This window comes from Thamnophis elegans, chromosome 16, assembly GCF_009769535.1.
Source record: "Thamnophis elegans isolate rThaEle1 chromosome 16, rThaEle1.pri, whole genome shotgun sequence".
Lineage (NCBI taxonomy): Eukaryota > Metazoa > Chordata > Lepidosauria > Squamata > Colubridae > Thamnophis > Thamnophis elegans.
In genome coordinates this window covers 21,930,223-21,957,947 of record NC_045556.1, presented here as the reverse complement: position 1 = coordinate 21,957,947, position 27,725 = coordinate 21,930,223, and the positions used below count along the sequence as shown (strand labels likewise).

Genomic DNA, 27,725 nt, shown 5'->3' with positions numbered 1-27,725 from the left:
GTAGGGTCTCCTGTTGGGTGGGAGGTTGGACTAGATGGGTTACAAGGTCTCTTGCAGCTCTGTTAATCTGAATCTATCTAAGATGATCAAAAGGACTGGAGACTAAAACATATGAAGAACAGTTACAGGAACTGGGCATGGCTAGTCTAGGGAAGAGAAGGACCAGGGGAGACATGATAGCAGTCTTCCAATATTTGCGGGGTTGCCACAGAGAGGAGGGGCTCAAGCTACTCTCCAAAGCACCCGAAGGCCAGACAAGGAATAATGGATGGAAACTGACCAAGGAGAGATTCAACCTGGAAATAATGTCCGAAAACGTCTCCGTGGTCATGTGGCTGGCATGACTAAACCTCAAAGGTGCATGGAATGGTGCTCCCTTCCCACCAAAGGTGGTTCCTATTTTTCTACTTGCATTTTTTTATGTGCCTCCGAACTGCTAGGTTGGCAAAAGCTGGGACAAGTCACGGGAGCTGATTCTGTTATGTGGTGCTAGGGATTTGAACCGCCAAACGACCGACATTTCTGATCGACACACTCAGGGTCTTAGCCACTGAGCCTCCACATCCCCACAAAATCGGTGGGGCTTCCCACAAAATATTGAATAGCTTTTCAATTTCACTCACTGCCATTTGTGTTGCAAATGACTTCTAATACAGGTAGTATTAGAAGGCTTACAAGTGTTCAAAGTTACGAAGACACTGAAAAAAGTGAATTATGACCATTTTTCACAACAATGACCACTGCAGCATCCCCAGGGTCACATCATGTGATCAAAATTCTTACCCTTGCGGTATCCTGGGGTCATGTGACACAACTGTGGCAAGAAAGGTTATTGATGCCAACTCGCTTAAGTTTCTTGCTTATCAACAGAAATTTTGGGTTTAATTGGGCTTGTAAGTTGAGTATCTTTTGTCCCCATCCATAACTAATATCTGCTTTCCTCTTTTATGAATGTCAAGCCAGTGTCATTGCTTTCCCAAACTTGCTTTTGTAGAAACAAAACAAACAAAATATTTTTGTAGAAACAAAGATATTTAAAGCTGCTGTTTTAAGTCTTGCCCCATCATTACTCCTACATTCAAATATACTTTTCTTTGCTTGGTTTAAAGTTAATCAATTCCCATCAAATATAAGCTCTGAGGGATCAATGCTAAATTTCTTGACAAACAGACCTAGAGCTTTTCTTGGCATTATAGTCTGAATTTTAATAGGCAGATCGCAAGCCAAAAGTCTCATTTTGTATAACCTTTAAGCATCCTAAGAGAACGAGAGGAAAGGGCTGAGCCAATTAGCTGTTTGAAATAAGAAATATTACATTTGCTCACTGTTTATGTTAGAAATGTTTGCTTCTTTGTTCTTCTCCACGCAGGATCAATGCCATACCAAACAGTCACGTACACATAGATATAACCCCTGTGCATAATGCGGTTAAAACTTCAACTTTAAAAAAATGGTTTTATTAACTGAATTCAACTTTAAAAAAATTATTTGTAAAAGGAAACAAAAAACTATAAAGAAAAACAGAGAGGAAATATATTAATGGATCCACATACATCTATGAAAATTCTACATGAATATTTCAATATATGGTGACTGTCTTCCATTATAAATATCCATCACTGTTCTATGCCAATAAGCCATTTGTGTTGCTAATAACATCAGTCTGCAAACCAGAACTGCTGCAATTAATATTTTGAAGAGAGACAATAATGTTGAGCCTCGTCACGCAGATTTTTAAGTACATTTCAGTAAGCATACTGAGTTCCTTCCTGGAACAAAATAAGCCAAATACAAAACAATAACCATGTACAGCTTTTGACATTTCATCTGGGAGAAAATCTATGCAGAAACCCTTTTTTAAAAAATAAACATTGCAGCCTTTAGAATAACAGAATGCAGAATTGGAAGGGGCCTTGGAGGTCTTCTAGTCCAACCCCATGCTCAAGCAGAAGACCCTCCACCATTTCAGACAAATGGCTGTCCAGTCTTTTTTTAAAAACCTCCAGTGATGAAGCACCCCCAGCTTCTGAAGTCAAGTCCTTCCACTGATTAATTGTTCTCATTGTCAGGAAATTTCTCCTTAGTTTTAAGTTGTTTCTCTCCTTGATTAGTTTCCATCCATTCCTTCTTGTCTTGCCTTCTGGTGCCTCTCTGTGGCAGCCCCTCTTAATCCTTCTTTTCACTAGACATGCCCAATTTCTGCAATTGTTTTAGCCTTCAGCTCCCCAGTCATCTTTGTGGCTCTTCAAACATCATGGACTGAGCCCCAGGGAGTCAGGTCCACCTCCTACCATTGACCTGCTCTCTATTTTCCCACTGAATTAATAATCAAAGTTGATTAGATCTATTCTTCACTGATATCAGCTAATCTAATTACATCTTGAACATCTGAATAATGGGTGGAAGCTAACTAAGGAGAGATTCAACCTGGAAATAAGGAGATATTTTCTGACAGTGAAAACAATCAACCAATTGAAGAGCCTTCCGAAGTTGCGGGAACTTCATCACTGGAAGCTTTCAAGAAGAGACTGGACTGCCATCTGTCAGAAATGGGACCCTGTGGGTCATCTAGTCTAACCTCCCACCCAAGCAGGAGACACTTCAACGTTTCTGACAGATGGCAGTCCAGTCTCTTCTTGAAAGCCTCCCCCTGCTTTTGATGCACGATGGCACGGTGGACCTGTTTTTCACCCTCCCCAGGCTCTAGAGGCTTTCTTTCTTAGGTTTGCCATCACGGATCTATACTACGCAATTTCTTTGGAAGTTGGCAATTACCCCCAAACATATGGAGGTCATAGGAGAGAGTAAGGGGGTGAATGTTTAATCCAACTTCCCCTTTATAAATTCTCCAGGACTTTCCTCCCTGCATCTGTTCCTTCCGGGATGAAAGCATGTCATTGTTTTTCCAGCTGGACAGACCTCCCCCCTTATAAATACATATTTCTCCCTTTTGCCCAAAGGCTTCCATGTAATCATTCATTTATATTGACAAAAATCTGCACACTGTTTCAATCTGACAAGACCAGTTATTATATAATATGGATTTTCTCCCCCTAATTGGGAGTGCCTGAAGGAAGAATCCTTGTTTTAACAGATTAACAGAGTTGGAAGGGACCTTATAGGTCATCTAGTTCAACCCCCCGCTCAAGCAGGAGACCCCACACCATTTCTGACTAATCTCTGTCCAATCTCTTCTTGAAAGTCCCAAGTGATGAAGCTCCCACAACTTCCGAAGACAACTTCTGTTCCATGGGTTGATGGTTCTCACTGTCAGAAAGTTCCTCCTTATTTCCAGGTTGAACCTCTCCTTGATCAGTTTCCATCCATTGTTTCTTGTCTGGCCTTCTGATGCCTTGGAGAATAGCTTGACCCCCTCTGCTCTGTGGCAGCCCCTCAAATATTGGAAGACTGCTATCCTGTCTCCCCTGGTCCTTCTCTTCCCTAGATTACCAATGCCCAGTTCCTGTAACCTTGCAGTATCTGACCCCCTTCTGCACAAGAAGCTCAACGTAATTTAGGGGACTTAAATGTAAAGTTCTCCTCTACTTCTCAGGGACCAAGACTAGGAACCCCACATCTCTCTCTCTCTCACTCCTGTGGAGCCCCCTCCATAATTCAGGGCATTGGAAGGAGTGTCTCCTATTACAATACATGGGTCTTCATCCTGTGAAAAGGGGCACTTATTTTGGGGTGCTGAAGCTAAGCTCTTTCCTTGCACGTCCCTTCTGGACTGCTGCCAGCCACCCCTCATTTTTCAGAGGTGTTCAGTTGTACACAAAGCCATTATTTTGCAGGGGTTTGAATATGATCCCCCCTTATTTCTGGATGCTGAATCTTAGATCTCTCCTTGGATGGTCCCTCCTGCTGTCGCCATTGTACGGGGTGCTCAGTGATATGGGGGTGCCCCAATACTTAGGTCTGTTGCATACTATGAACCCCTTTGAGCACTCACTCCTGGCTGTAACCCAGGACCCCCACATTATTTCAGGGGTGCTTCATAAGATGATCTGCTCTGGCCTCCTGCCTGACCCCGACACCCTCCCCCTCTTTTTCAAGGAAAGTATGGAGAAACACCTTAGGGGTGTCTATGAACCCCTTAATCAGTTTGAACTGCCTGCCCCCAAGGATTTTCTCAGTATTCCAGGTGATTCATACTATGAGGGGTCCTTGGTGCTCTCTGAGCTTGCTGGTTTTCTTGCAGAAGTTTCATTACCCAAACTAGGTAACATCATCAGTGCACTCCAACCCTTTGCAGAACTGATGATGTTATGTGGTTGGCTCATGAAACATCTGCATGAAAGCCACCAAGCCCAGAGAGCACCAAGGACACCATACTCCTTCTCCTTCTCTCTGCATACCCCACCCCATTCCAACACTGTTGATGTTCCCTAGTTGGGTCATGAAACGTCTGCAAGAAAACCAGCAAGCTCAGAAAGCACCAAGGACCCCTCAGTAGTAGTAGTAGTAGTAGTAGTAGTAGCAGTACTCCTCCTCCTCCTCCTCCTCCTCCTCCTCCTCCTCCTCCTCAACATCTTCCCCTCGCACAAACCCCACTCCCTTCTAGCACTGATGGTGTTCCCTAGTTGGGTCATGAAACGTCTGCAAGAAAACAAGCAACCTCAGAGAGCACCAAGGACCCCTCAGTAGTAGTAGTAGTAGTAGCAGTAGTAGTAGTAGCAGCAGCAGCAGTACTACTTCTTCTTCGTCTTCCTCCTCCTCCCTTCTCCTCCTCTTCTTCTTCTTCCTCCTCCTCCTCCTCCTCTCTCTACTCACAAACCCAACTCCCTCCTCCCACTGATGGTGTTCCCTAGGTGGGTCATGAAACATCTGCCAGAAAACAAGCTCAGGGACCACCGAAGACCCCACATGTCAGCCCTGAGCCACAACCCTTCTCCTGTATTAGGGATTAATTCTGTGTCTCCCATTCCTCTGGGGATTCTATAGACCCCCTTCTTCTGAGGGGGAGAGGGGGCTCTGTTAGGCCCCCCCACCCCTCATAACTGAAGGGCGCGCACCGCCCCTCCACCACCTCCGGCGGGCCGGTTTCCATGGCGCCCGTGGCTCCGCCCACTCCCCCGCACGCCCCTCCCCTCGGCCAAGATGGCGGTCGGCGCGCTTCTCTCCGGCGGGGCGCGAGGCGCGGCGGTGGCGGCTGCTGGTTCAGCTGGTGGCGGAGCCGCGTGTGACGGGAGGCCGCCGCTGCCGGCGCCGTGACCGGCCTCCTCCGCCTCCGGTGAGCGGGACGCGCGGGAAAAGAGGGCAGCCGGCTGCCTGATGGTGGTGGTAGTGGTGGGTCCCCGGGTGAGGGGGCGCTGAAGTCCCCCAAGCCCTCTGGCGGGGGGGGGGTCGGCGACCCTCACCATTTTCTGGAGGGGGAGGTTCCTGGGGGGAGGCATCAGAGTTGGGGGTCCGCCGGTCCGCCCGGGATGCAGAGCCTTTTTGGCTTTAGGGATGCTGCTGCTACTCCTATTAATGGACCTAGCAATAAAAAGCTGCTATTATTGTTATTGGCGTTGCTGTTATTGCTATTATTATTATTACTATTATTATTACTATTATTGTTATTACTACTATTATTGCTATTGTTATTATTATTGCTGTTATTGCAATTGTTATTATTAGCTATTGATGTCACTGGGACTGGGATGGCGATTGTTAGGATGATCCTTGAGGGAAACAGGTTTTCTCAGCTTCCCCCTGCATCCCTGCCATGCTGGAACCTTTGCCCGGGTTTGGCACTGCCTCCCCATCTCTCGGGGCAAACAAGGACCTGGAGGTGCCCGATTTAGAGCCGTGGGCACCTCCCGAAGTAGCTCAGCAGGAGAACGTGGAGGATAGGAGTAGATGATGGGGCTGGTTTCATTCATTCGGGTTCCCCAAGGAGGGCAGCAAGGGGGAAGCCCTGGGAGAGAGTGGTGAGGGCACATTGGGAAAAGGGCAGGGGGGTCCCCTTTTGGGAGATGCCCACAAAAGGAAAGCCGTATGGACCCCCCCCTCCTGATGTGCTGATGAGACATAGAATCAAAGCACTGGAAGAGACCTTGGAGGTCTTCTAGTCCAACCCCTTGCCCAAGGCAAGAGACCTTATTCCATCCCAGACAAACAGCTGTCCAGTCTCTTCTTGAAAACCCTACAAGTACAAGGATACTCTTCTTGGTGGCAGGAGATGATGTGATCTTCCGATTCCCTCCAATCTCCATCAACAGACTGGGTTCAGGTTGCTTCTTCCAGCTTGTTTTCATCTCAATATACCTATCCTAAATTCTCATTTTGTCAGGCATTTTAAATCAGGCACAGGGCAGTTGTATGAGTCGATGCCCGCCCGTCTACCCGTCCATGGAGTTTCCCTCAGGAAGAAACTCAATCTGCATTTTAGACACTTCTCCCTCCTCTCTCTCCCCACATCCAGGAAAGCTGGTTTACCTCTTTTATTTTATGGCCATCAAATCTAAGAGCCCTCTTGCCCCTTTCAAAGTAAAATGTTTTGGGTGAAAATGCCAGCTTTGCTTTTTGCGAAATGCACTATGTGTTCCTGTTTCGTGTAAACATAATAGCTCCGGTATATATCCGGTTCCATTTATGTAGAATTATAATTATAGGATGGCTGCAACTATCCCATTCCTTGTACGTAGAATGATAATTAAATGTTTACTGTGTATATCCTATTTCATTTATATTGAAGGGTGTGAGTCTTCTGTTTGTACAGCAAAGAAGCAGAAGATTCACATGCTTCAGTAAAGGAAGATAAAAACAGTTTAGAATATTGACATTTTGCTGTGTATAAGAAGAAATCCTTAACTTTCTTGGGATGTATAGCATAAATGCTTAAATTACTCTGACTTCAGACCTGAAAATTAGGTAAGCAATTCTTGCTTTGCATTGAAACAGAAATAAATGTGCTTGATTTTTATTATCTGAGACTGAAGCAGAGGTGGAAAAAGATTTTCTTTGATAGTATTTTTAGTACAGGATTATTACTGTTTGTATAGCGGTGGTATTTTCAGATTGCCTTTTAGGACATTTTTAAAAAAGATTATTTCTTTGTCTTTGAGGTAATTTACCTCGGATTAGTAATCCGACACGTGGAAGTTTGCTATTGGAAAATAGAGCTGGGAGCTTAACTGCTAGAGTTGTTATGATTGTGGGAATAGCACAATGACAGGCTTAGGCATTTGAGAATGGCTGTGTTTATAGCTTTAGTTAATTCCGTTGGTCTTTTATAAGCACGTTCACAGGAGAAATTGAATTCTAATTCTGTAAGATCAACCAGATAGCATGTGGACTTTCAGATCCAAAAAGATTTTCTTCTTCAGAAAATATATTTAAATGTGAGAAATATATGGAAGGGGAAGCTATTTGTTACAAATTGAATTTACATTGGAAGGAAGGATACTATTTGGTGAAGATGGTGAGAATGAGATACACAAGGTAAAGTTCGGGGATAGAAATAATGCTTTCATTGGGGACTGGAAAATTAGGAGGAAGCAGGTTAATAACACTACCTTTTGCAAACACCTTTCAAAATTTTAGTATCAAGTGTTTATGTTGATCTATGATGGTAAATAAAGATTTGAACATCAAGTGTCAGTATTAGAAGGCATGCTAGGAATGGTCAGTATAATAAAAGAATTGTCCAGAGCTCTGGAACAATTTAGGGGTTCCAAAGAGACCCCAGTAGTCACCAGTCTCCCAGGAAATGCAAAACTGATTGATCGCTCCCTCATTTACTCTTCTCTGTGAGCGAGAATGGTAGATATACTGTAATTTAATGTGTGTTGAGTAAGGAGGGGATTAAACTATCTAAAATTAGACGCCTCCGTTTTGTTTGGAAGAGTCGTGATGTGATTTCCACCACCACCTCCCCTTCATTTTCTGGTTTCCAATGGAGACAGTAACTTTCCTTTAGATTTGTGTGTGTGTGTGTGTGTGTGTGTGTTTGACATTAGAGGAAATATACTAGATAAATAACTTCGAAATTCATGTTAGAAATGGCTAGGTGCTTTAGCGTTTGTTATTTGTCCATGATCTGAAACTGTATCAATGTTTTTTTTTTTCATCATAAATGGCATTATAAATGGATTTTTGGAGTGTAGGAATAAATTTGGGTTTGGGTTTAGCTTTGTTTTAGGAAGGTTTCATATATATCATCAGTCTCAAAGATCAGGAAGAACTGAGGTAGTGATTATCTACAGCTACAAATCATTTGTTGACATTGATTTTGATCTGCATTCTTGCAGCACCATAAACATGGTGAAAAGTTTCACTGCATAGAGTGAAGAAAGAAATGTTTTGAAGTTTTTGCTCAGTAGGTCTGCAAATTCAGTTGAACCACATAAAACTGATAACTAGGATGGATTGGATAAACATCATTCAGAGCGACTCAACCCAGTTTTCTAGCGGAGATGAAAAATCAAATGCAACCCACCTTTTTAATGAATCCCTAATTTATCAGAACATTCCTCTTGCATCCATTTGAGAGGACTGAAAAGATAGGAAAATGTACATGCATAAATTGGCCCATTTTCCACTTTGCTGCCTTTAATAGTACCCAGAATGTGCCTACTGAGGCCATTATCTGTGCCAACTCTTGATGCTCTCCCTTGTCTACATAATATCGGTTACTTCAAAAACAGAGTGATTAGTATTTTTCCTCTAACAGAGCAGCAGTGTAAACTGTAAAGGGTATGGGATATTTATGGCTTACCCCTTCTTTAATAACCAGAAAAATCAGCAGGCCAGATACTAATAACACTTAACAGCTTGTTAATTATGGTAGTGACTTTTGGAACCCTGCTAATCTCATGTTCTGTTTTTTTTTTAATGCACAAATGTGTCTTGGACACAACCCCAGTCAAGATTTATGTTTCATGGATATTCTGGAAATGTTGAGTGGGTGGGAGGTATGGATTTCACTGTTGAATGCAATGTTTGAAGAGATTAGTGAAATGATGCATTGGATAGTTTAAGAAACATTACAGTTCACATCTAGTCCCACCTTTCTGCTATCCAATATTTTCTTATTTTTTCATTTTCTCGGTTATTAAATGCAGAACAGCAAGGACCTAATCCTGGGGGGATTGATTTCAGTAATGGACATGGGCTTTGTTTGTTACGACTGTCCAGTCTCTTCTTAAAATCCTCCAATGTTGGAGTACCCACAACATCTGGAGGCAAGTCGTTCCACTGGTTGATTGTTCTTATTGTTAGGAAATTTGGTTGCTTCTCTGTTCAGTTTCCATCCATTGCTTCTTGTCTTGCCTTCTGGTGCTTTGGGAAATAAGTTGGCCCCCTCTTTTTTGTGGCAGACCCTCAAATTCTGGAACACTGCTATCATGACAGCCCTACTCCTTTTCCCTAGACTAGACATACTGAATTCCTGCAACCGTTCTTAATATGTTGTAGCCTCCAATTATCTTTGTCGCTCTTCTCTGCATTCTTTCCAGTGTCTCAAGATCTTTTTTATATTGTGATGACCAAAATTAGATGCAATATTCTAGGTATGGTCTTACCAAGGGATTATAAAGTGGCAGTGTCTAAGTGTCTATGTTGACTCTTACAAATGAAGATTTAGGATCTGGTGGCTCTATCATCTAGGTAAAGTAAAAGTTCCCCTCACACATATGTGATACTCGTTCCCGATTCTGGGGGGCGGTGCCCGTCTCCATTTCAAAGCCGAAGAGCCAGCACTGTCCAAAGACGTCTCCGTGGTCATGTGGCCAGCATGACTCAATGCCGAAGGCACACGGAACGCTGTTACCTTCCCACCAAAGGTGGTTCTTATTTTTCTACTTGCATTTTTACATGCTTTCAAGCTGCTAGGTTGGCAGAAACTGGGACTAATAACGGGAGTTCACTCGGTTACGTGGCGCTAGGGATTCAAACCGCTGAACTGCTGACCTTTCTGATCGACAAGCTCAGCATCTTAGCCCCTGAGCCACTGCGTCCCTTAATCATCTAGGGGGAAAATTTAAATTTTTGCTCCAGAGTAGACACCCACAAGTGGCACCTTTGACTCTAGTTCATCTCCTTGAGGGGAGCAACTAAGCTATTCAGTTGTAAGGCAGGGCTACAAAAAGAGTACAGTTGTGATAACAGAGTTTGGGCGGGACATCATGTAAGACTGTAACTTGACATCTGATATTGTCTGGCAAAGTTAACTGAATAATGAAAGCTTTCCTTGGGACTTCTGCGCTGAAATGTAGAACCAGATTTATTTATAGGGAAAAGTGCAACCTTCCCAGCAGGCAACATGAAAAGATTTCCTTTCTTGTAATCTACTTTCTACGTTGATGAACATTATTCTTGCACTTCGTAATGTTTATACCTTCTGAAGATATAGATTTGTTGGCCAATCGGTTCCTCTGGCGTCGATTGATGGATGTATTGGTGTGCTTGACTGAATGAGATGGTTGTTGGGTTGTGGTGCAAAGGAAGGTGATATTGCAACCCAGACGTTGCAATTGGAGAAGTAAAGTCGTATGTTTTGTTCTTTTTAATAGGAAACAAAATTAGTTACGGCTTGCTTTGGAAAAAAAAAACAGTGTTGATGCATGTAGTAGTTGTTGACCTGCTTGTCAACTGGAGGTGGGGGGGAACTAGAATTTAAATTTGGAATGTTCCCCCATCCCATGAAAGTTAGGATATGCTCCTTTTAATTCATGTGGCCCAACTAAAAATAAGGAAAAAATTGGATAAACCAGATGAAAGAACTGCTCTCCTGTCTTAAATAATCCTATTACTTTGTGTCTGATAATCAAGACAGGGTTGAACAGAAGGGGGAAAAAACATGTTGGGGTTTAGGGCCAGTTGATACAATAACCAACAATGTATTTTGAAGTGTTTCTTAATTACATTGCTAGCATGCTAACATTATTCATTCATCTATGTAATTCCATATGTGTGAATATTAGGTGGCTGTCTGCTTCCTGAACCAGGCAGCTATGTAAGTTGCTATTCTATGTGTAAATGAAATAGAAATAGTATCATAGAGCTGGAAGGGACCTCGGAGGTCTTCTATTCCTTCCAAGGCAGGAATCCTCATTCCGTCCTGAATAAATGGTCAGGTAAATCTTTTCTTGAAGAACTCCAGTGATGGAGCACCGACAACTTCTGAGAGCAAGTTGTTCCACTGATCAATTGTCCCTCACTGTCAGGAAGTTTCTCCTTAGTTCTAGGTTGTTTCTCTCCTTGATTAGTTTCCATCTGTTGCTTCTTATTTTGCCTTCAGGTGCTTTGGGGAATAGGTTGACTCCCTCCCCTCCTCAAATATTGGAAGATGGCTATAAGGTCTTCCCTAAACCTTCTCTGCATTCGGCTAAACATATCTTTCTCCCCAGGAATAAAAGTATGGGAACTCGTTAATTTCCTGAGGTTTCTTCAAAAAGACACAGGACAGAAAGCTAGTGAACAAATGAACTTGGAGAGAAATTCCAATTAGTTAAAATGCATCGCACCTTAGGATTGTTGGAAGAAATGTCCTTCTGGGTTCAGTTACAAATGGGGAAAAAGAAACTGGAAACGTGGTGGACAGGATTACATGGCTTGAGCTCCTGAACAGAAAAGGGGGATCACATGGTTTCAGATCAGTGGTGGGTTACGGTACGGTGCAATGGGGCCGGGCGTCCATCACATGCAATCGCAGCATGCGCGTGGGTACTTACCACCCGTGACACTCTGCGATGCTCCAGCTGCTCGGTGGAGCGTCGTTCAGGCACCGTACGCTCCATGCGTGTGCCGTAAGCCCCAATTGGCTCAAATACAGGTAAGGCGGGCGGGCAGACCCTCCGGAGCACCGTACCGAAATGGTACCTGGTGCTCTCAGCAAGTACCGGAATTCCCATCATATCCCACCACTGTTCCAGATGTAAGGTGAAGAAGGAAAAGGGGGGAAAGGGCTTGCTGGGAGTTCCTGGGTTTTTTTATACTCTCTGTTCAGCCCCATCTCTCTGTTTCCTGTTCCTGTTCCTGTCTAAGAAATGTATTCTGATTCGTTGTCAGACTCCCAGGGGTGGGTCTTGACTAACTTTGTAGGTTGTGTGTCTTTTGAGTCTCAACCTTGGTTGAGTTCCCAGATGCCATGTGGTGAGTTTCTGTGGAAGGTGAATCATACCTTTGTTATGTAGAGTAGACTAACTCAGGCTTTTTAATGCCCATTGACAAAGGTGGGGGCTATTAAGAGTGAGTCTCTTTCCTGCCTAAAAATATTCTTATCCAGGGAAATATAATATTCTGCCTTTTCAATATTTCCCAGGATATTTCATTTTTTAGGAGAGGGGTGGGTGCTAACTTCCTACAGGATAACAAGTGGAACATGGATTTTTGTGTTGGAAATATGCTTTTCAGAAGAAGAGAGCCGAAAGGAATTGCCCAACCAAATAAATTGTCCTAAAAAGGTATAATTGATGTAATCATCATTTTACACATAACACTTTAATTTCTCAGAAGAGAAATGTGCAGTTATTAGGCAATTGTTGTCTGACATAGCAGGAGGCAATGATGTAACCATTACTGGGTTTTTATTTTTTCTCAAACTTACTTTCAATCTTCTTGCTTGAGAACGGGCTCTTTTTGCCGGATGACTCTGATCTTCTACTGAGAGGTAGGAAAACGGTTCTTCCTCCGTTTAAAAGTGTAAAATTGCTAATATTAGAGAAAAATTATAATTTTGGAAAACAAAGAATGACCTGCTTTCTTCTTTTTAATAATTACAATAATCAGTCCAGGAGGCTAAAGGGAGATTATTAGGTTTGTTTAAGGGTGGCGGGGGGGGGGGAGGGGGTGGAGATTCATTAAATAAGGTTTACAAAATCTGCATTTCGGTGAAATCCCTTGGGTTTTTTTTAGAATTAACCATTTCTATGGAGGATTTGCTTGTTTTGTACAGATTGGATGGGAAAAGCTTCTCTGTTGAACTCGGATGAGTCATGCCTGTTTTCTTTTCTGCCAGATAGCCTGGCTGGCTTTAAACAAATGCTCAACCCTCCCCATTGCAACAGGAGCCACGTTTTCGAAGGGAGTCATTGCCTCTGGAGAAAGAATCTGAGATCTTGTCCCTCTGTTTCAATTTTTAAAAAACCATTCCGTATCCTCTTTTAAATCAATTAGATCAGCGTGTTTGATAAAATAGCATCAGCTTTCAGGGATTAAGGAAGGTGAAACCAGTTCTTCCCTCCCTGTGAACATTACAGGTCCTCATTAGATGGAAACTGCTTTGTCTTTTTAGAATAGAATAGAATAGAATAGAACAGAAGAACAGAACAGAACAGAACAGAACAATTCTTTATTGGCCAAGTGGGATTGGACACACAAGAAATTTGTCTTTGGTGCATATGCTCTCAGTGGACATGAGAATAAAATATATTCATCAAGAATAAAAAGATACAACGCTTAGTAATAGTAAACGTTACTAATAAGCAATCAAATCATATTAGGAAACAAATAAAACAATATAAATTGTAAAGATACAAGCAACATGGTTATAGTCATAAAAGATAGATACTAGGAAGGAAGAGAAGAATGATAGTAATATAGTCAGTAACTTATTTGACAGTGTTGTGGGAATTAGCTGTTTAGCAGAGTGATGGCATTTGGGGGAAAAAACTGTCAAGTTGTTCTGGTGTGCAGTGCCCTATAGCATCCAGGATGTGAGAGGTCTGTAGATATTTTCACTGCCCTCTTTTTGACTCGTGCAGTGTACAGGTCCTCAGTGGGAGGCAGGTTGGCAGCAATTTTTTTCTTCAGATCTAATTATCTGTTGAATTCGTTTTTGAGAAAGGATCTGTATTTGTGTTGTTTGGATCACCCCATCAATATTTTATGTCTTTCTCTTATTTTATCAGCACAATTGAGCTGGCAATTCTGAGTATTTTTATCGGAGTTAAGAGGAGGGGGAGGAAGTGCCATATTAGTGAGGCTGAAACAACATAGCCCACCTTTCAGTAGTCATGGAGAGAGATGATGTAAGCACAATGGGATGTCATCGTTGGAAGCCCTGTTGGAATATCTCCCTTCCCACACACTGAGGAATTATCTTTATGGCTAATCTCATTTTTTTAAAAAAATTGAAGCTGTGACTGCAAAGATGCAGCTGAAAGAACCAATAATAGAGGCTTTCTCTGCTTATCCCTACTTCGAATCAGAATGACAGAAGAGTTGAAAGGGGCCTTGGAAGACTTTTAGGCCAACCCTCTACTCAAGCAGGAGAACGTGTATCATTCTGGACAAATGGCTATTCAGTCTCTTCTTAAAAACCTCCAGTAATGGAGCGCCCACAACCTCTGAAGGCAAGCTCTTCTAAAGGTAAAGATTCCCCTCACACATATGTGCTAGTCGTTCCCGACTCTAGGGGCAGTGCTCATCCGCTTCAAAGACGTCCAAAGACGTCATGTGGCCAGCATTATTAAATACCGAAGGTGCACGGAATGCTGTTTCCTTCCCAACAAAGGCAGTTCCTATTTTTCAACTTTCACATGCTAGGTTGGCAGAAGCTGGGACAAATAATGTGAGCTCACTCCGTTACGTGGTGCTAGGGATTCGAACCGCCGAACTGCCAAGCTTTCTGATCAACAAGCTCAGTGTCTTAGCCATGTAGCCACTGCATCCCTACTGATAAACTGTTCTACTGGTTCATTTTTCTCAGTGTCAGGAAATCTCTCCTTATTTCTAGGTTGGCTCTCTCCTTGATTAGTTTCCATCTGTTGCTTCTTGTCCTGCTTTCTTTTTCTGGAGGACGAGAAGTAATGCGATCAGGGCGGTTGAATCTTATTTATTGATAAATTTGACTGTAACGGTAGATGTTTCCTTGCTTTCTTGGTGAAGGATTTCTCAGTCTAGTAGTCTTAGAAGTGGAATATGTTCTTCTAGCCGGCTTGACTCGAAGAATGATTGACTTCTCTGACAGAGCAAATCAGTGGCTCTTCTTGGTGTTTAGTGATGAATAGGAAGTCCAAAAGAGGGAAGGAAGTGTCCTTCAAGAGGACAGAGAGGTTCTTCAACATTGCCCAACCAAGTGACGGAAGCATTTCCCCCACGGACCCTTTTAGTCATTAGGCAACCTTGGGTCTTCCTTAGTCCTCGTCCTTTCTTTATATCCTTTGAGAACAAGTGGGAAGTGAAAGCAGTGAATGACGGCCACACATGTCACCCTGACTTCCCTTGAAGGCTGGCAGACCATCACTTAAAAATACGCTGGATTGTATCGAGGCTTAGTTCTTGGAACCTATGAAACAGAACCTATGTACGTTCAGTGTCAACTGTACTGATTTATTTGCTGCTTATAAGAGTGCAGTCCCAAGACGCCTGAAGATTGAAGAGTCAAAGAACAAGGAACCAGATTTGTGGATCCAGGTGATGAGCAAAGACAATAGAAGCCCAGGAGAGCTTCAAATGCCGAAGAGCCAATTGGGAGCTGGTAGTTTTCTGCTGGCCAATAAGCTTTGAGAAGAGGAGGGGAGTTGCCTTTGGCTTTCATCTTTCTTCTTCCTTACCATTGGAGGTCTCTCCCACCCCCCCATCCCCCGGGATAGCTGAGCCTCAGGTAAGAGAAGAAGCCTCAATCCCTAATGATAAGGGCTTGCTTTAAACTCAGAACTGCTGGCTCAATTGTGCTGATAAGGTAGCGGCAAACTGCAGAGACTAAAGAAAGCTAAATGCTGGTTTGAAGTTTATTTTATTTTATAGGCTGTGATATCAGCCGTGGAGATTCCACAGTCAAGGAGCGGTGGTTGAAAAGACATCGGTCCATCTTTTCTTTTCTTTTTTTTTTGTTTCCTTTCTCCTTTAGTGCCTTCTCTCTAATGCTTTATCCTTAATGCAGGATTAAAGACTTCAATACTTAGTGAATCAGCAATGCTCAGTCTGGAAAAAAGCCTTTAGTCATGTTTTCTCCCTTTGCTTAAGCTGTGGCTAAAAAGAAGTTTTCTCTCTTTCTAAATAAAGTAGACAGAGAGGGATTTTTCTGGGGGAAAATAGTGGATAGCAGCAGGATGGAGGATATACAATAAGATTGTGGTTTAGAGGCGCTCATGGAAATCAGTGACATCCAACCTACTATACTGTGTGTGTGTGCATGAGTGCACACATGTGCTTATATGTATCGCCTACAATTATTTGGTGTCAGTTGTGGCATGAACCGTCAACAGAAATTGGGCATTAAAGGCAAAGTGGAATGAATGAAGGATTGAAGCGGACAGGAAGGCCCTACAGAGAGTGATCAGTTCGGCACAAGAAACTATTGGTTGCCCTCTTGACACCACTGGATGACATCGCCAGATCTCGCTGCTTTAGCAGAGTAAGGAAGCTACTCAGAGATGATTCACACCCTGGTCAGTGTCTCTTTGCACTTCCACCATCAGGCAGAAGACATCAAAGTATAGCCAGCCGAACAAATAGGTTTAAAGATAATGTCTATCCTTGGGTTGTGAGACTTTTAAATACAACCACAGTCACTCCATGCACACGCTAGTTTTTTTTCTTTTTTCTTTTGTTTCTGCTATAATTTTGAACCAGTGAGGTTAAAACCAATTTCGTTGTATTTAAGTACAATGACAATAAAGATTATACTTATATTTATTGAATGAACACAGTATGATGAGGATTTTAAGAAGCACTTGGACAGCCATTTGCGTGGAATAGTGTAAGGTCTCCTACTCAAGCCGGGGGTTGGACTAGAAGACCTCCAAGGCCCCTTTCAACTCTGTTATTCTGTAGGTTGATGCTGAATTGGTAAATAAGACTCTAATTCCTATATCAGCCTCACTAGTAGACTTGATGAGAACACCATAAAAGAAATAAAAGAGAAGTGCATAGAAGAGCTACTAAGATGATCAAAGGCCTGGAGACTAAGATGTATGAAGATTGGTTGCAAGATTTGGGTATTGATATTCTAGAGGAAAGAAGGATTTGGGGGGAACATGATAGCAGTATTTCAGTATTTGAGGGGCTGCCACAAACAAGAGGGGATCAAGCTATTCTCCAAAGCATCTGAAGGCAAGACAAGAAACAATGGCTAGAAACTAATCAAGGAGAGAAGCAACCTGGAATTAAGGAGAAATTTACTAACCGTGAGGATAATTAACCAGTGGAAAGGCTTGTATCTTGAAGTTGGTGGTTTCCATCGATGGAGGTTTTTAAGAAAAGATTTGTCCAGAATGGTATAAGATCTTCTATTTGAGCAAGGTTTTGGACTAGAACAGTGTTTTTTAACCACTGTGCCGCGGCACACTAGTGTGCCGTGACATAGTGTAAGGTGTGCCGTGGGAAAATTACTTTATATATAGTCAATATAGGCACAGAGTTAATTTTTTTTAACATTTTCTAATGGTGGTGTGCCTCGTGATTTTTTTCATGAAAAAAGTGTGCCTTTGCACAAAAAAGGTTGAAAAACACTGGACTAGAATACCTTCAAGGTCCCTTTCAATTCTGTTATTCTGTTCTATAGGAATTAGTGGGATCCAATCCACTTTATCCCATGTGTGTTTGTGTGTGTGCAAGCCACATTTAGATTCAAGTTCATTCCCCCTTTTTCAGTGTAAGCCGCCCCACCGGACTGTTATTAACAGAGAAATATTATAAAGGGAATATTCCAGGTAAGATTCTTTGAGCTCCTGGAGAAAAAAATGGAATATATATTTAGCATATCTCTTCTTTTCATTTTCAATTATTAGTCATTCTGTACTTGACATTTCTGCAGTGCACACAGTTATTTTCTTAATTCCCCTTTTACCCCCTGTTACAAAATAGTGTTGGAGTGGGGTCAGAGAGAGTAGGAAGAGGGCTAATCTGGATTGCATTGTGTAAACTCTTACAAGCATTTGCTTACACAGCCAATATTGTGTTTGAAAAAATATTGAAGTTCCATTATGTCGGCACAAATTGCTTTTGAGGGTTGAGGCTATAATTTCACTTAAAGTTCCCAGTACAATAAGTTGCTTAAAACGATGTTGGTGTGTTTTATATGGTATATAACACAACATAGTGATTTTACAAACCAGTGTTTCTCAACTTTAAGATGTGTAGGCTTCAGCTCCTGTGTGCTGGCTGGGAAATTGTGGGAGTTGAAATTCATACATCCTAAAGTCAACCAGGTTGAGAAACACTAGTGTACACTATGGCTAATCTTAGCCAAAGGCTGAAAAGGGAATATCTTGATACAAAATTCTGTTATTATTGCACAAAAGAACTGTGCATTCCTAGTACATGAGTTTTTTGAGCTCACAACTAGACAAGCTCTTTATGCTTATGGTCTGTTGATAAATGGATATTTCTGGTTTTTATATAATGAAGCTGGAACTTGGGTGTATAACCAAATCCTGAAATCTTAAGTGTATTTTCATTCCATGATGAGGAGAGGGAGAAAAGTCTCTTTTACATAAAACTGAATGTGGCTGACTTTGATTAAAGAAAAATATATAAGTATTTTTGTTTCCACATGGAGACCACCTCTAAACTTTGTGCTTAAAGTAGAAAAGGATGAAACACTGATTTGGGGTTTAAAGATTAGACTGATAGATCTTTGTAGAAATGGCTTGTTCATATTATTATGAAAAAGCAAAAAGTTGTGATTTGATGTTAATGTCTTATTTTAACCGCAACAGAGAGAGTAGGAAGTCAATGGTATCCTTCCTCGCTTCTCTTCCTCCCTACCTTTTTCCTATTTACTTTTCTATTTTACATCTTACAATATTTTATAACTCAATAAAAATGTTACACCGAAAACTGAATGTGGACAAGTCATCCCCCTAAAATGTAATAGTTCTTGAAAGTTGCGGGTTTTAAGGGATACTTCCACATGGTCACGTTGACTATGCTATTTATTTGTTTGTTTGTTTTGTTTTTAACCCTTCACCAGATAGAACTTTCTGGAATGGAAGATGGAAGACAGAGGATCTCGGGTTGCTGACTATTTTGTGGTGGCAGGATTAACCGATATTTCTAAACCACTTGAGGAGGAAATTCATTTCAACGATGCTTGTCATAAGCTTGCAAAGCCCAAAGAACCAATCACAGATGTGGCAGTGATCATTAAATCCCTTGGGGAAGAAGTCCCTCCTGGATACAAATGCATTGATGTTACTCCTTCAGGACTGTCTGCTGATCTCAACAATGGCAGCCTCATGGGACCCCAAATATATATGTGCTACAGGAGAGGAAGGGACAAGCCCCCACTAACAGATCTGGGGTAAGTCAGTTTTTCCTTACTAGTTTATTGTTCTGGGGAAACTTGGCGGGAATTGGAGCATTTAATATGGCAGGAAGCATTCGTAGGGAATGAAATTGAAGATGTTTTGACTAGGTTGGGCAAAGAATTTAAAATAAACCATTTGTTCTGACCGAGGCTTCCCAAGAGCACGAAGCAAACTCCTTGTCCCAACAAAAAACCCCTTTGTTAATTGACTCTGAATTCTGCTCATTCACATCTAGCAAAGTCTTTCAAGGGAGGATTTACAGCCACCGACCTTATCTGGCTTGGAGAGCTGCCAAGCCGATATCTGCAAAATTTGGTAAAGAGTCTCAGAAGGTCATGAACCAATTAAGCGAACTAACTCTTTCCTGCAAACTCCACTCCCCTTACACTCCTCTTTTATTTCCTCTGGGAGGAGCCATTCATCATCTACCTGTGGCCTTACTCCCAAGTTGACCCTTGTTCTTTAGCTGTTCTCTTTGTCTGGCAACTCTGCGCATGCGCACACTGAGAACAGGCTCCAGCTGTTCATCTGCCTCATTGATGTCCGACTCTGAAGGGAGCTGATAACTGTCAGACAGCCCTGGCCCCCTCTCTGCCTCCAACACCGAGCCCTCCTCAGAGCCTTCCCCAGCCTCCAGGACTGGTCCATGTTCCTCCCCAACCTCCTCATTGTCCGAATCTGTTGCCAGTTGTGCTGGCTGCTAGTGGGCCACAACACCATTCATAACGTAGGTCAGGTGAATGAAACATCTGCCTTTTGAGCTTTAAAGCAGCTGCATTCTTCAGGAGGATAAATGTGGCCATGTTGATGGCTTTCCTGAATTTGGGTGTACATCCATACTCACCTCCACTGAGATCATTATTGAAATGAAGCAACCAGAGAGAGCTTTTGAAACAGTTAAGTCTGGGCCTTTTCATGGAATCACAAAATCATCGGATTGGAAGGGAGCTTGGAAGCCTTCCGGTCCAACCCTTTACTCAAGGCAAGAGACTTTATACCCGTGATGGTGAATCTATGAAATCCATGCCCAGAGTGGCACATGAAGCCATGTCGCCTGGCACATGCAGCCTTTCCTGTTTGTCTTCCTGGTTTCTGGCTTGCATGCACGTATGATGATCATCTGTCCCTTGCGTGCGCAGCAGTGCATAAAACAGATGTGCGCACGTGCGCTAGCCAGCTGATTATCGGGCACACATTCATGCCTGAACCCAGAAGTTCAGCTTTTCCAAAGCACGGTCCCTTCCTGCACACAGCAGTGCCGAAAACCGGCATGTGCGCCAGCCAGCTGATCGTCAGGCATGCATGCGCATTAAAACCCGGAGGTTTGGCTTTTATGGAGCACGGCGCTGATGACAGCGTGCGCAATGTTTCCGTGCAACCTTTTTGGCACTCGGTGCCGAAAAGATTTGCCATCACTGTCTTATACCATCCCAGACAAACAATTGTCCAATTTCATTTTTGAAAACATCCAGTGATGGAGCAACCACAACCCCAGGAGGCCAGCTGCTCCATTGATTAAGCATTCTCATGGTCAGGAAATTTCTCCTTAGTTGCAGGTTGGAGATCTCCATGATGAGCTTCCGTCCTTTACTTCTTGTCCTTCCCTCAGTTGCTTTGGAGAATAGGTTGACTCCATCTTTCCTGAGACAGCCCCTCTCATGTACTGGTATTTGAAGGCATTTTTGAAGGAGGTAGCTGCATTAAACTCTCGAGGGATGCCCTGCTTTCATAGTCCTAGGTTTTAAATGGGGGGGGGGAGAGGAGGAAATAAGTGATGAGCCAAAAGGAGAATATTATGTTACTTATTTATTTACATCCCGCCATTATTTTTACAACTAACGTAAGAAGGCAGAGAGTATATCCAACACACCTTTCTCCTTGTATTTTCTCCATAAGTGTGAGGCGAGTGGGGCTGACAGAGGATTCTGTCAGGCCAATACACTTTGGACAACTTGTTGAATCCTCCAAAGTTCCCGAGGGGGGGGGGGCATGCATATGCAGAAAAGCACAGGAAAAAAAATACAATATCATGGTTTTTCAATTTCAGTGGTAGTTTTCTTAAAGCCACTATGGAAGGATGTTTGATCTTAAAATAAAACACAGCTATTTCAGAAAACTGTTAGGACATCTATTGATCTGTTCATGTCTTGCATTTTTAAACTATTCAATTATCATAATTTCATCGGTGGTGTGTAAAGCTATGTATAAAATAAACCAACCGAAACCAACAAAAAAAAATTCGGCATTATGGACATAAAATGTTCAGCAGCAGCAATAAGAGGTGATAAATTGATTGCAAAACAAGTAGCAAAATCACAGTCTTATCACTATGAAACCTGAGAAAATTACAGATGATTTTTACCATGCTGGAATGTAGGTGTCAGGTAGACCTCTCTGGGGAGGGCCTTCCACAGATTTTGGCAGGAGCACTTAGAGTAGGGTCTCAGATGAAGATCACACAGTTTGGATGAGCAAATGCGGAACGGAATTGTCCGTTGGATAGGCAGATTTCAAGATACCTTAGACTCCTTAGTTAAACCACCATTTTGAATTGTTTCCGGGGGAGGGCTGCTGGGGGTTCGCAGGGGTCGGGGAGAACCTCTAGCTAAGATTCTGTGCAGTTTATCTGCTTTTGTGTATATAAAGAAGTTAATGAATCCAGCTGAATCAGTTATCTCTGTGTGCTTTCTGGATTTGATTTTTCTGCAACAAACCCTGATATCTCCCTTGGCTAAGAAATGGAGATGATCACTGTCCTCTAGAGTCAGACATGACTGGACAGGGTAAAACTTTACCCTGTAAAGGAGCCGAGGTGGCGCAGTGGTTAAATGCAGCACTGCAGGCTACTTCAGCTGACTGCAGTTCTGCAGTTCGGCTGTTCAAATCTCACCGTCTCAGGGTTGACTCAGCCTTCCATCCTTCCGAGGTGGGTAAAATGAGGACCCGGATTGTTGTTGGGGGCAATATGCTGACTCTGTAAACTGCTTAGAGAGGGCTGAAAGCCCTATGAAGCGGTATATAAGTCTAACTGCTATTGCTATTGCTATTGCTAACTTTACCTTTACAAAATATGCACGGGGGGGGGGGAGTCTAACGTAAAAGCAAGAATCTAATTCTCTGAGCAAAAATCGACTGGCTTGACATGATGAATAACTGTGAAAAACTGACTCAGGATTTGATTGCTATGAAAAAAGTAAATTCTCTCCTGGAGGTTGTTAAGAAAGGCATAAACAAATGAAACTGACAATATTAATAATGCCCTAATTGAACTTATGGTGCAGATGATGATTTAGAATATTAGCTGTAATTCAAATACCACATATCATAAAAGATACTAAAGGCATAAAATGGCTGTCAAGAAGATTCAGTAATAAGGAGAAGAGTTTCTTCCTTTCTCAAAAGTATTACAACCTGCGGTCGTTCCGGAAAAGTGGGAAAATTGGAATAAGAAAAAGGACTTTGTCACACTGATATGTAGCTCATAAGATATAAGGATGGCCATCAATTTGGAGACTTGACAATACCAAAGAGAAAGCTGTCAGCAGCTAATCTATATTTCTCTTGGTTTGGGATCTGCAAGTTTCCCACTATTTACCTGTACTTGAAGCTGAGAAACATAAGAGGAAGGTTGAGTGCCCTGTTTATGGACTTCCCTTTGGCCTCTCATTGGCCACAGTGAGGATATTATGGTTTAAGAGCCTGCATTTAGTCTGATCCTGTCCTTTTGGGTTTCTCTGCTTCAGATGACAATAGTAATTTGTAAATTATAAACCCAATGGGCCTTTAGATACTCCTTGGTGGCAGAACCAGAATTGACTAGAAAATGTATTTATTTGCAAAAATGCCTATATACGGCATTCGATTTTGAGTATGTGACTGATTCTGACTGAAATGGTAGTCCTCAAGTTACAACTTTTGTTTAGCAACCATTTGAAGGTGCAGTGGAACTGAAAAAAATTAACTCACGATCGCTCCTCGCACTTCCGACCGTCTCAACATTCTCACGGTCACATGATGAAAATTCAGCCACTTGATCTTTACAACAGTTGCAGCATCCCGGAGTCATGGAACCACCCCTTTGCAACATTCCCAACTGGTTTCCGCCAAGCCAAGTTTATGGGGGAAGCGGAATCAGCTTAACGATTGCGTGGGTTTGCGACAGCTTCCCAATTTCCTTTTTTTTTTTTGTCACCATGGTGAAAAGTCATAAAACCAGGCACAACTCATTTAACAACCGGTCGCCTAGCGAAGGAAATTCTGGTTGCAATTGGGCTCATTACTGGAGGACTACCTGTAGGGCAGGGGTGTCAAACTCAAGGCTCGAGGGGTGGATCTGGCCTGCGGGGCTGCCTTGGAAACAGGGAAGGACCGGCCCGCGGTGCGTCTGCCAGCAAAAGTGGAGCTTGGGAGAGCCATGTGCTGCCCTATTGAGCTCCGTTTTCAGCTGTGACGGCCTCCTGCAACCCTCCGCCAGCAAAAACGAAGCTCAGGAGGGCCGTATGCAGCCCTTCCGAACTCCGTTTTCACTGGCAGAATGCTCGGGCCACCACAGGCGCTCCCGACACAGTGATGTTGAGCTGGCCATGCCCCCCTGGTCACGCCCCACTGAGGTCAAACACAAACCTGATGCGGCCCTCAATGAAATAGCATTTGACCCTCCCCCTGCTGTAGGGGAGATCTAGGATTGTGCTGTTATGACGGGGCTGAATTTGCTCCGTACCCCAGCAGTGCTTTAAGTACTTGCTTTTAATTTATTTTCTTCCGCCTAGGGTTTTATATGACGGGAAAGAGAGGTTGAAGCAGGGATGCGAAATCATCCAGACCACTCCGTCTGGCCGCCCTGCGAATATCAGCAGCGGTGCCTCGTCCCAGAAAGTGTACATAACGTATCGGAGAGCTTTGGAGAACATGACCCAGAACACCTTGGCGGTCACAGACATCTGCATCATTATCCCAAGCAAGGGGGAAACCCCGCCACACACCTTCTGTAAAGTTGACAAGAATCTGAACAATAGTATGGTAAGGTGATTTCTGGATTTGGAGTTATATCCCCCCCCCCCCCCGGTGGATTTTTAATACTTGTCATACGGTATAGCACAGGTGAGGGACTGTTAATTCATTTTAATATTCTGAATTATGGTAGGTTTTCTAGCTAGTTGGGGCTAGATTTTCTCATGCTGCTATTGATGAGTGAGCAACACTTTTTCTACTCTTGGTTAGTTGGTTGTGTTATAATGTTGTCTGTTCTTAGCCATTCTTGAATGCCATAAAATAATGTTTCCCAAGCTGGACAAATTTTAAGACTTCAATTCCCAGAATTCCTCAAACAGCCATGGGTGGTGGGTGGTGGGGGTCCTGGCTAGGGAATTCTGGGAGTTGAAGTCCACCCCTCTTAAATTTACTCAGGTTGAAAGCACTGACATATCCTACTATACCTCTGGGAATTCACACTGATTTTTCCCCCGTTTGCATTTAGCATCTGATACTAAGAGATTTTTCATGAATATTGCCCTTAATGGCTAATATTTCAAGTACAAATATTTTTTTAATCAGCGTCCGGCAATTACCCATTCCTTGCTTCAAGCAATGGAAATGAAGGTTTTCATTATCTTCTTTGTATTAACTGTTAATGATTCACATAACAGCTTTGAAATGTTGCACTGGTTTAAAGGCATGAATTAAACTACTCTTCAGATGTTACCTATTTTCTGATATTTCAGGTTATAGAAAATGAAAATCTCCTGTTTCAACTGTCAGTTGTGCCAAAAGGACTTTTTCAAATTGGAAGCTAATAGTTTATTTTTGAAAATAAACATTTTCATAGAATGTTGCTAGACTTCCTATGTGTTAAGGAATTCCTTATCTCCCTATTCTTCAGGGCTGTTTTTAAATGATAAAATGTGGTTTTCGGTCCTTTCTTAGAAAAAAAAAAGGCAAAACCATGTGCATTTTGACAGCTGAAAGAGAAGCATGATCAACACATTTGAATTTTAAAATTCATTTCTAATTACAGAGAGCTTACATATTGTTCCAATCGCAGTGATCGGAACAAATTATGGTGACAGTAAAACAGCAGCCTTCTTCGTTTTAAAATTGCAAAAAATTAAGCAGACAAAGCTTCCTATGTAATAAATGTTTCTGTTGAATGGATATTTGTAGAAGAAGTAATGCAAAGTTTGCTTGTAGGTCCTCCTGCCCATATCTGGCAAATTGCAGTGTTATTTGAATTTTATATATATATATATATAAAATATATATATATATATATATATATATATATATATATATATATATATATATATATATAATTTAAAATATTGAATCCAAATGCATAGATATTATAATACTAATAAATTCATCAGTTATTAATTTCTTATAGGTTTAAATTTTATGAGTCTTCATTGAACTCCTATTACTGCTGGTCCTGAGATTCACTAGCACCATGATGGCGAACCGATGGCACGCGTGCCCAAAGTGGCACACAGAGCCATGTCGGCTGGCACACATGGCGTCGCCTGTTCCTTTTCTAGGTTTCTGGCAGGCATGCGTGCACGACAATCAGCTGACCTTTGTATGTGCGGCCATGCCGGAAACTGGAAGAGCTGGTCTTCCATTTTCCAGCGTGAGCATGCACGCCGGCCAGATGACCATCGTGGACGCATGCGCACCAGTAACTGAAAGTCTACCTGCCTGGCACGCAGGTGCTCACCAGAAACCACAAGTGCATTTTCTGATGCACGCATGCCCTCTGAGTAGCTCCTCTTCCTGGTCACGGCCCAGATGAATGCACATGCATGAAGTGCTCCCTTTTCAGCACTTGGTGTTCCCTTTTGGCGAAATGCTCCCTTTTTGGTACTTGATTCGCCATCACTGCTCTAGATTCCAGATTGCCTTTGCTACTAAACCTTAACACCATAGATTCTCAACATTTATATTGTAGAGTATATCATGTTTTGGCAGCGGTTTCTATTATTTCCCAATTTATCATGCTATTCTGTTATAAGAATGGCTAGGACTGCCTTAATACTCTGCTTGTCAAAATAGAGAAATTTTAATATTTGCAGCGATTCACTTAACAATTGTGGCAGGAAAGGTTGTAAAATGGTGCAAAACTCACTTCACAAATGTTTTGCTTAGCAATGGGAAATTTGGGCTCAATTGTGGCCATAAGGCAAGGACTACCTGTAGGCTGGTTTACATGATAGAACAGTGTTTTTCAACCTTTTTTGTGCAAAGGCACACTTTTTTCATGAAAAAAATCACGAGGCACACCACCATTAGAAAATGTTAAAAAAATTTAACTCTGTGCCTATATTGACTATATATAAAGTAATTCTCCCACGGCACACCTTACACTATGTCACGGCACACTAGTGTGCCACGGCACAGTGGTTGAAAAACCTGTCTCCTTTACACAGTTTCTCGAAAACACAATGCTGAAAAAGGCTAATGTAGAAAACAGCTTTTAAAAAATGAAATAATGGTATCAGTTCGTCAGATGTTAGAACTGGGGCAACTCCAATAAGATAAAACTACAGAACCTATCAGCCTGACCTCAATACCAGGAAAGATTCTGGAAAAAATAATCAAGCAACGAATTAGCGAACACCTAGAAGCAAACAAAGTAATAGCCAAAAGCCAGTATGGGTTTGTCAAAAACAGATCATGCCAGACTAATCTTATTGCATTCTTTGATGATGTGACAAAATTAGTGGACCAGAGGAATGTCGTCGATATAGTTTACTTGGACATCAGTAAGGCATTTGATAAGATAGACCATAACCTACTACTAGATAAAGTAGAAGGATGTGGGTTAGACAGCATCACCACCAGATGGATTCGTAACTGGCTGACCAACCGCACTTAACGTGTAGTCCTCAATGGAACTGCATCTACGTGGAGGGAAGTATGCAGTGGAGTACCCCAAGGCTCTGTTTCAGGCCCAGTACTCTTCAACATCTTCATCAATGATTTGGATGAGGGAATAAATGGGGAACTCATCAAATTTGCAGATGACACCAAGCTGGTAGAAATAGCCAACACTCCAGAAGATAGGCTCAAGATACAGAAGGATCTTGACAAACTTGAACATTGGGCACTATCTAATAAAATGAAATTCAATGCAGAGTAAGGTTCTACATTTAGGCAACAAAAACAAAATGCACAGGGAAAAGAGGAGCCATGTCGCGACGTTACAGCATGCGGTCTCGACACTCTGAGACTGCCGTTGACACTTTTGCCGCTGGAGGGTCCTTTGAGACCTAAACCGTCCCGTAGAGATGGTGATCAGGAAGACAAAGCCTTGCTGGTCTCAGGGATATCGCAAAATCCCTGTTAGACCCAAGGGAAGTGCTTCAAGCCCGCGGTGAACAGGCAGCCCCTAGGCGGGACGCTCTGGAAAGAAGGAAGTGAAAAGAAAAAGTGAGTCCATCTGGTGAGGTATTTTTTCTATTTTGCTAAAGACTGCCCAAAGAAATGTTTCCTTAAAACCAAATTGATCCTTAAACAAAAGAACTGAACTGCGAAAATAATCCTAATGGA

The 27,725-nt window shown here is 42.4% G+C and overlaps 1 protein-coding gene across 5 annotated transcripts in view; it reads left to right on the top strand.

Annotated features, from left to right (window-relative positions):
* The first annotated feature begins 5,088 nt into the window (after positions 1-5,088).
* Positions 5,089-27,725, top strand: part of DENND4A (DENN domain containing 4A) — a 95,283-nt gene continuing 72,646 nt past the window's right edge. For 3 of the 5 annotated variants that reach the window (XM_032232956.1, XM_032232957.1, XM_032232953.1), the window contains exons 1-3: positions 5,089-5,233; positions 18,848-19,177; positions 23,954-24,203. In XM_032232956.1, the coding sequence (XP_032088847.1) occupies positions 18,870-19,177; positions 23,954-24,203 (558 nt within the window). In that variant the 5' untranslated portion in view covers positions 5,089-5,233; positions 18,848-18,869. Of the gene's footprint in view, positions 5,234-12,522; positions 12,599-18,847; positions 19,178-23,953; positions 24,204-27,725 lie in introns of those variants that run through there. The other 2 variants (XM_032232955.1, XM_032232954.1) reach the window with 2 other exon arrangements.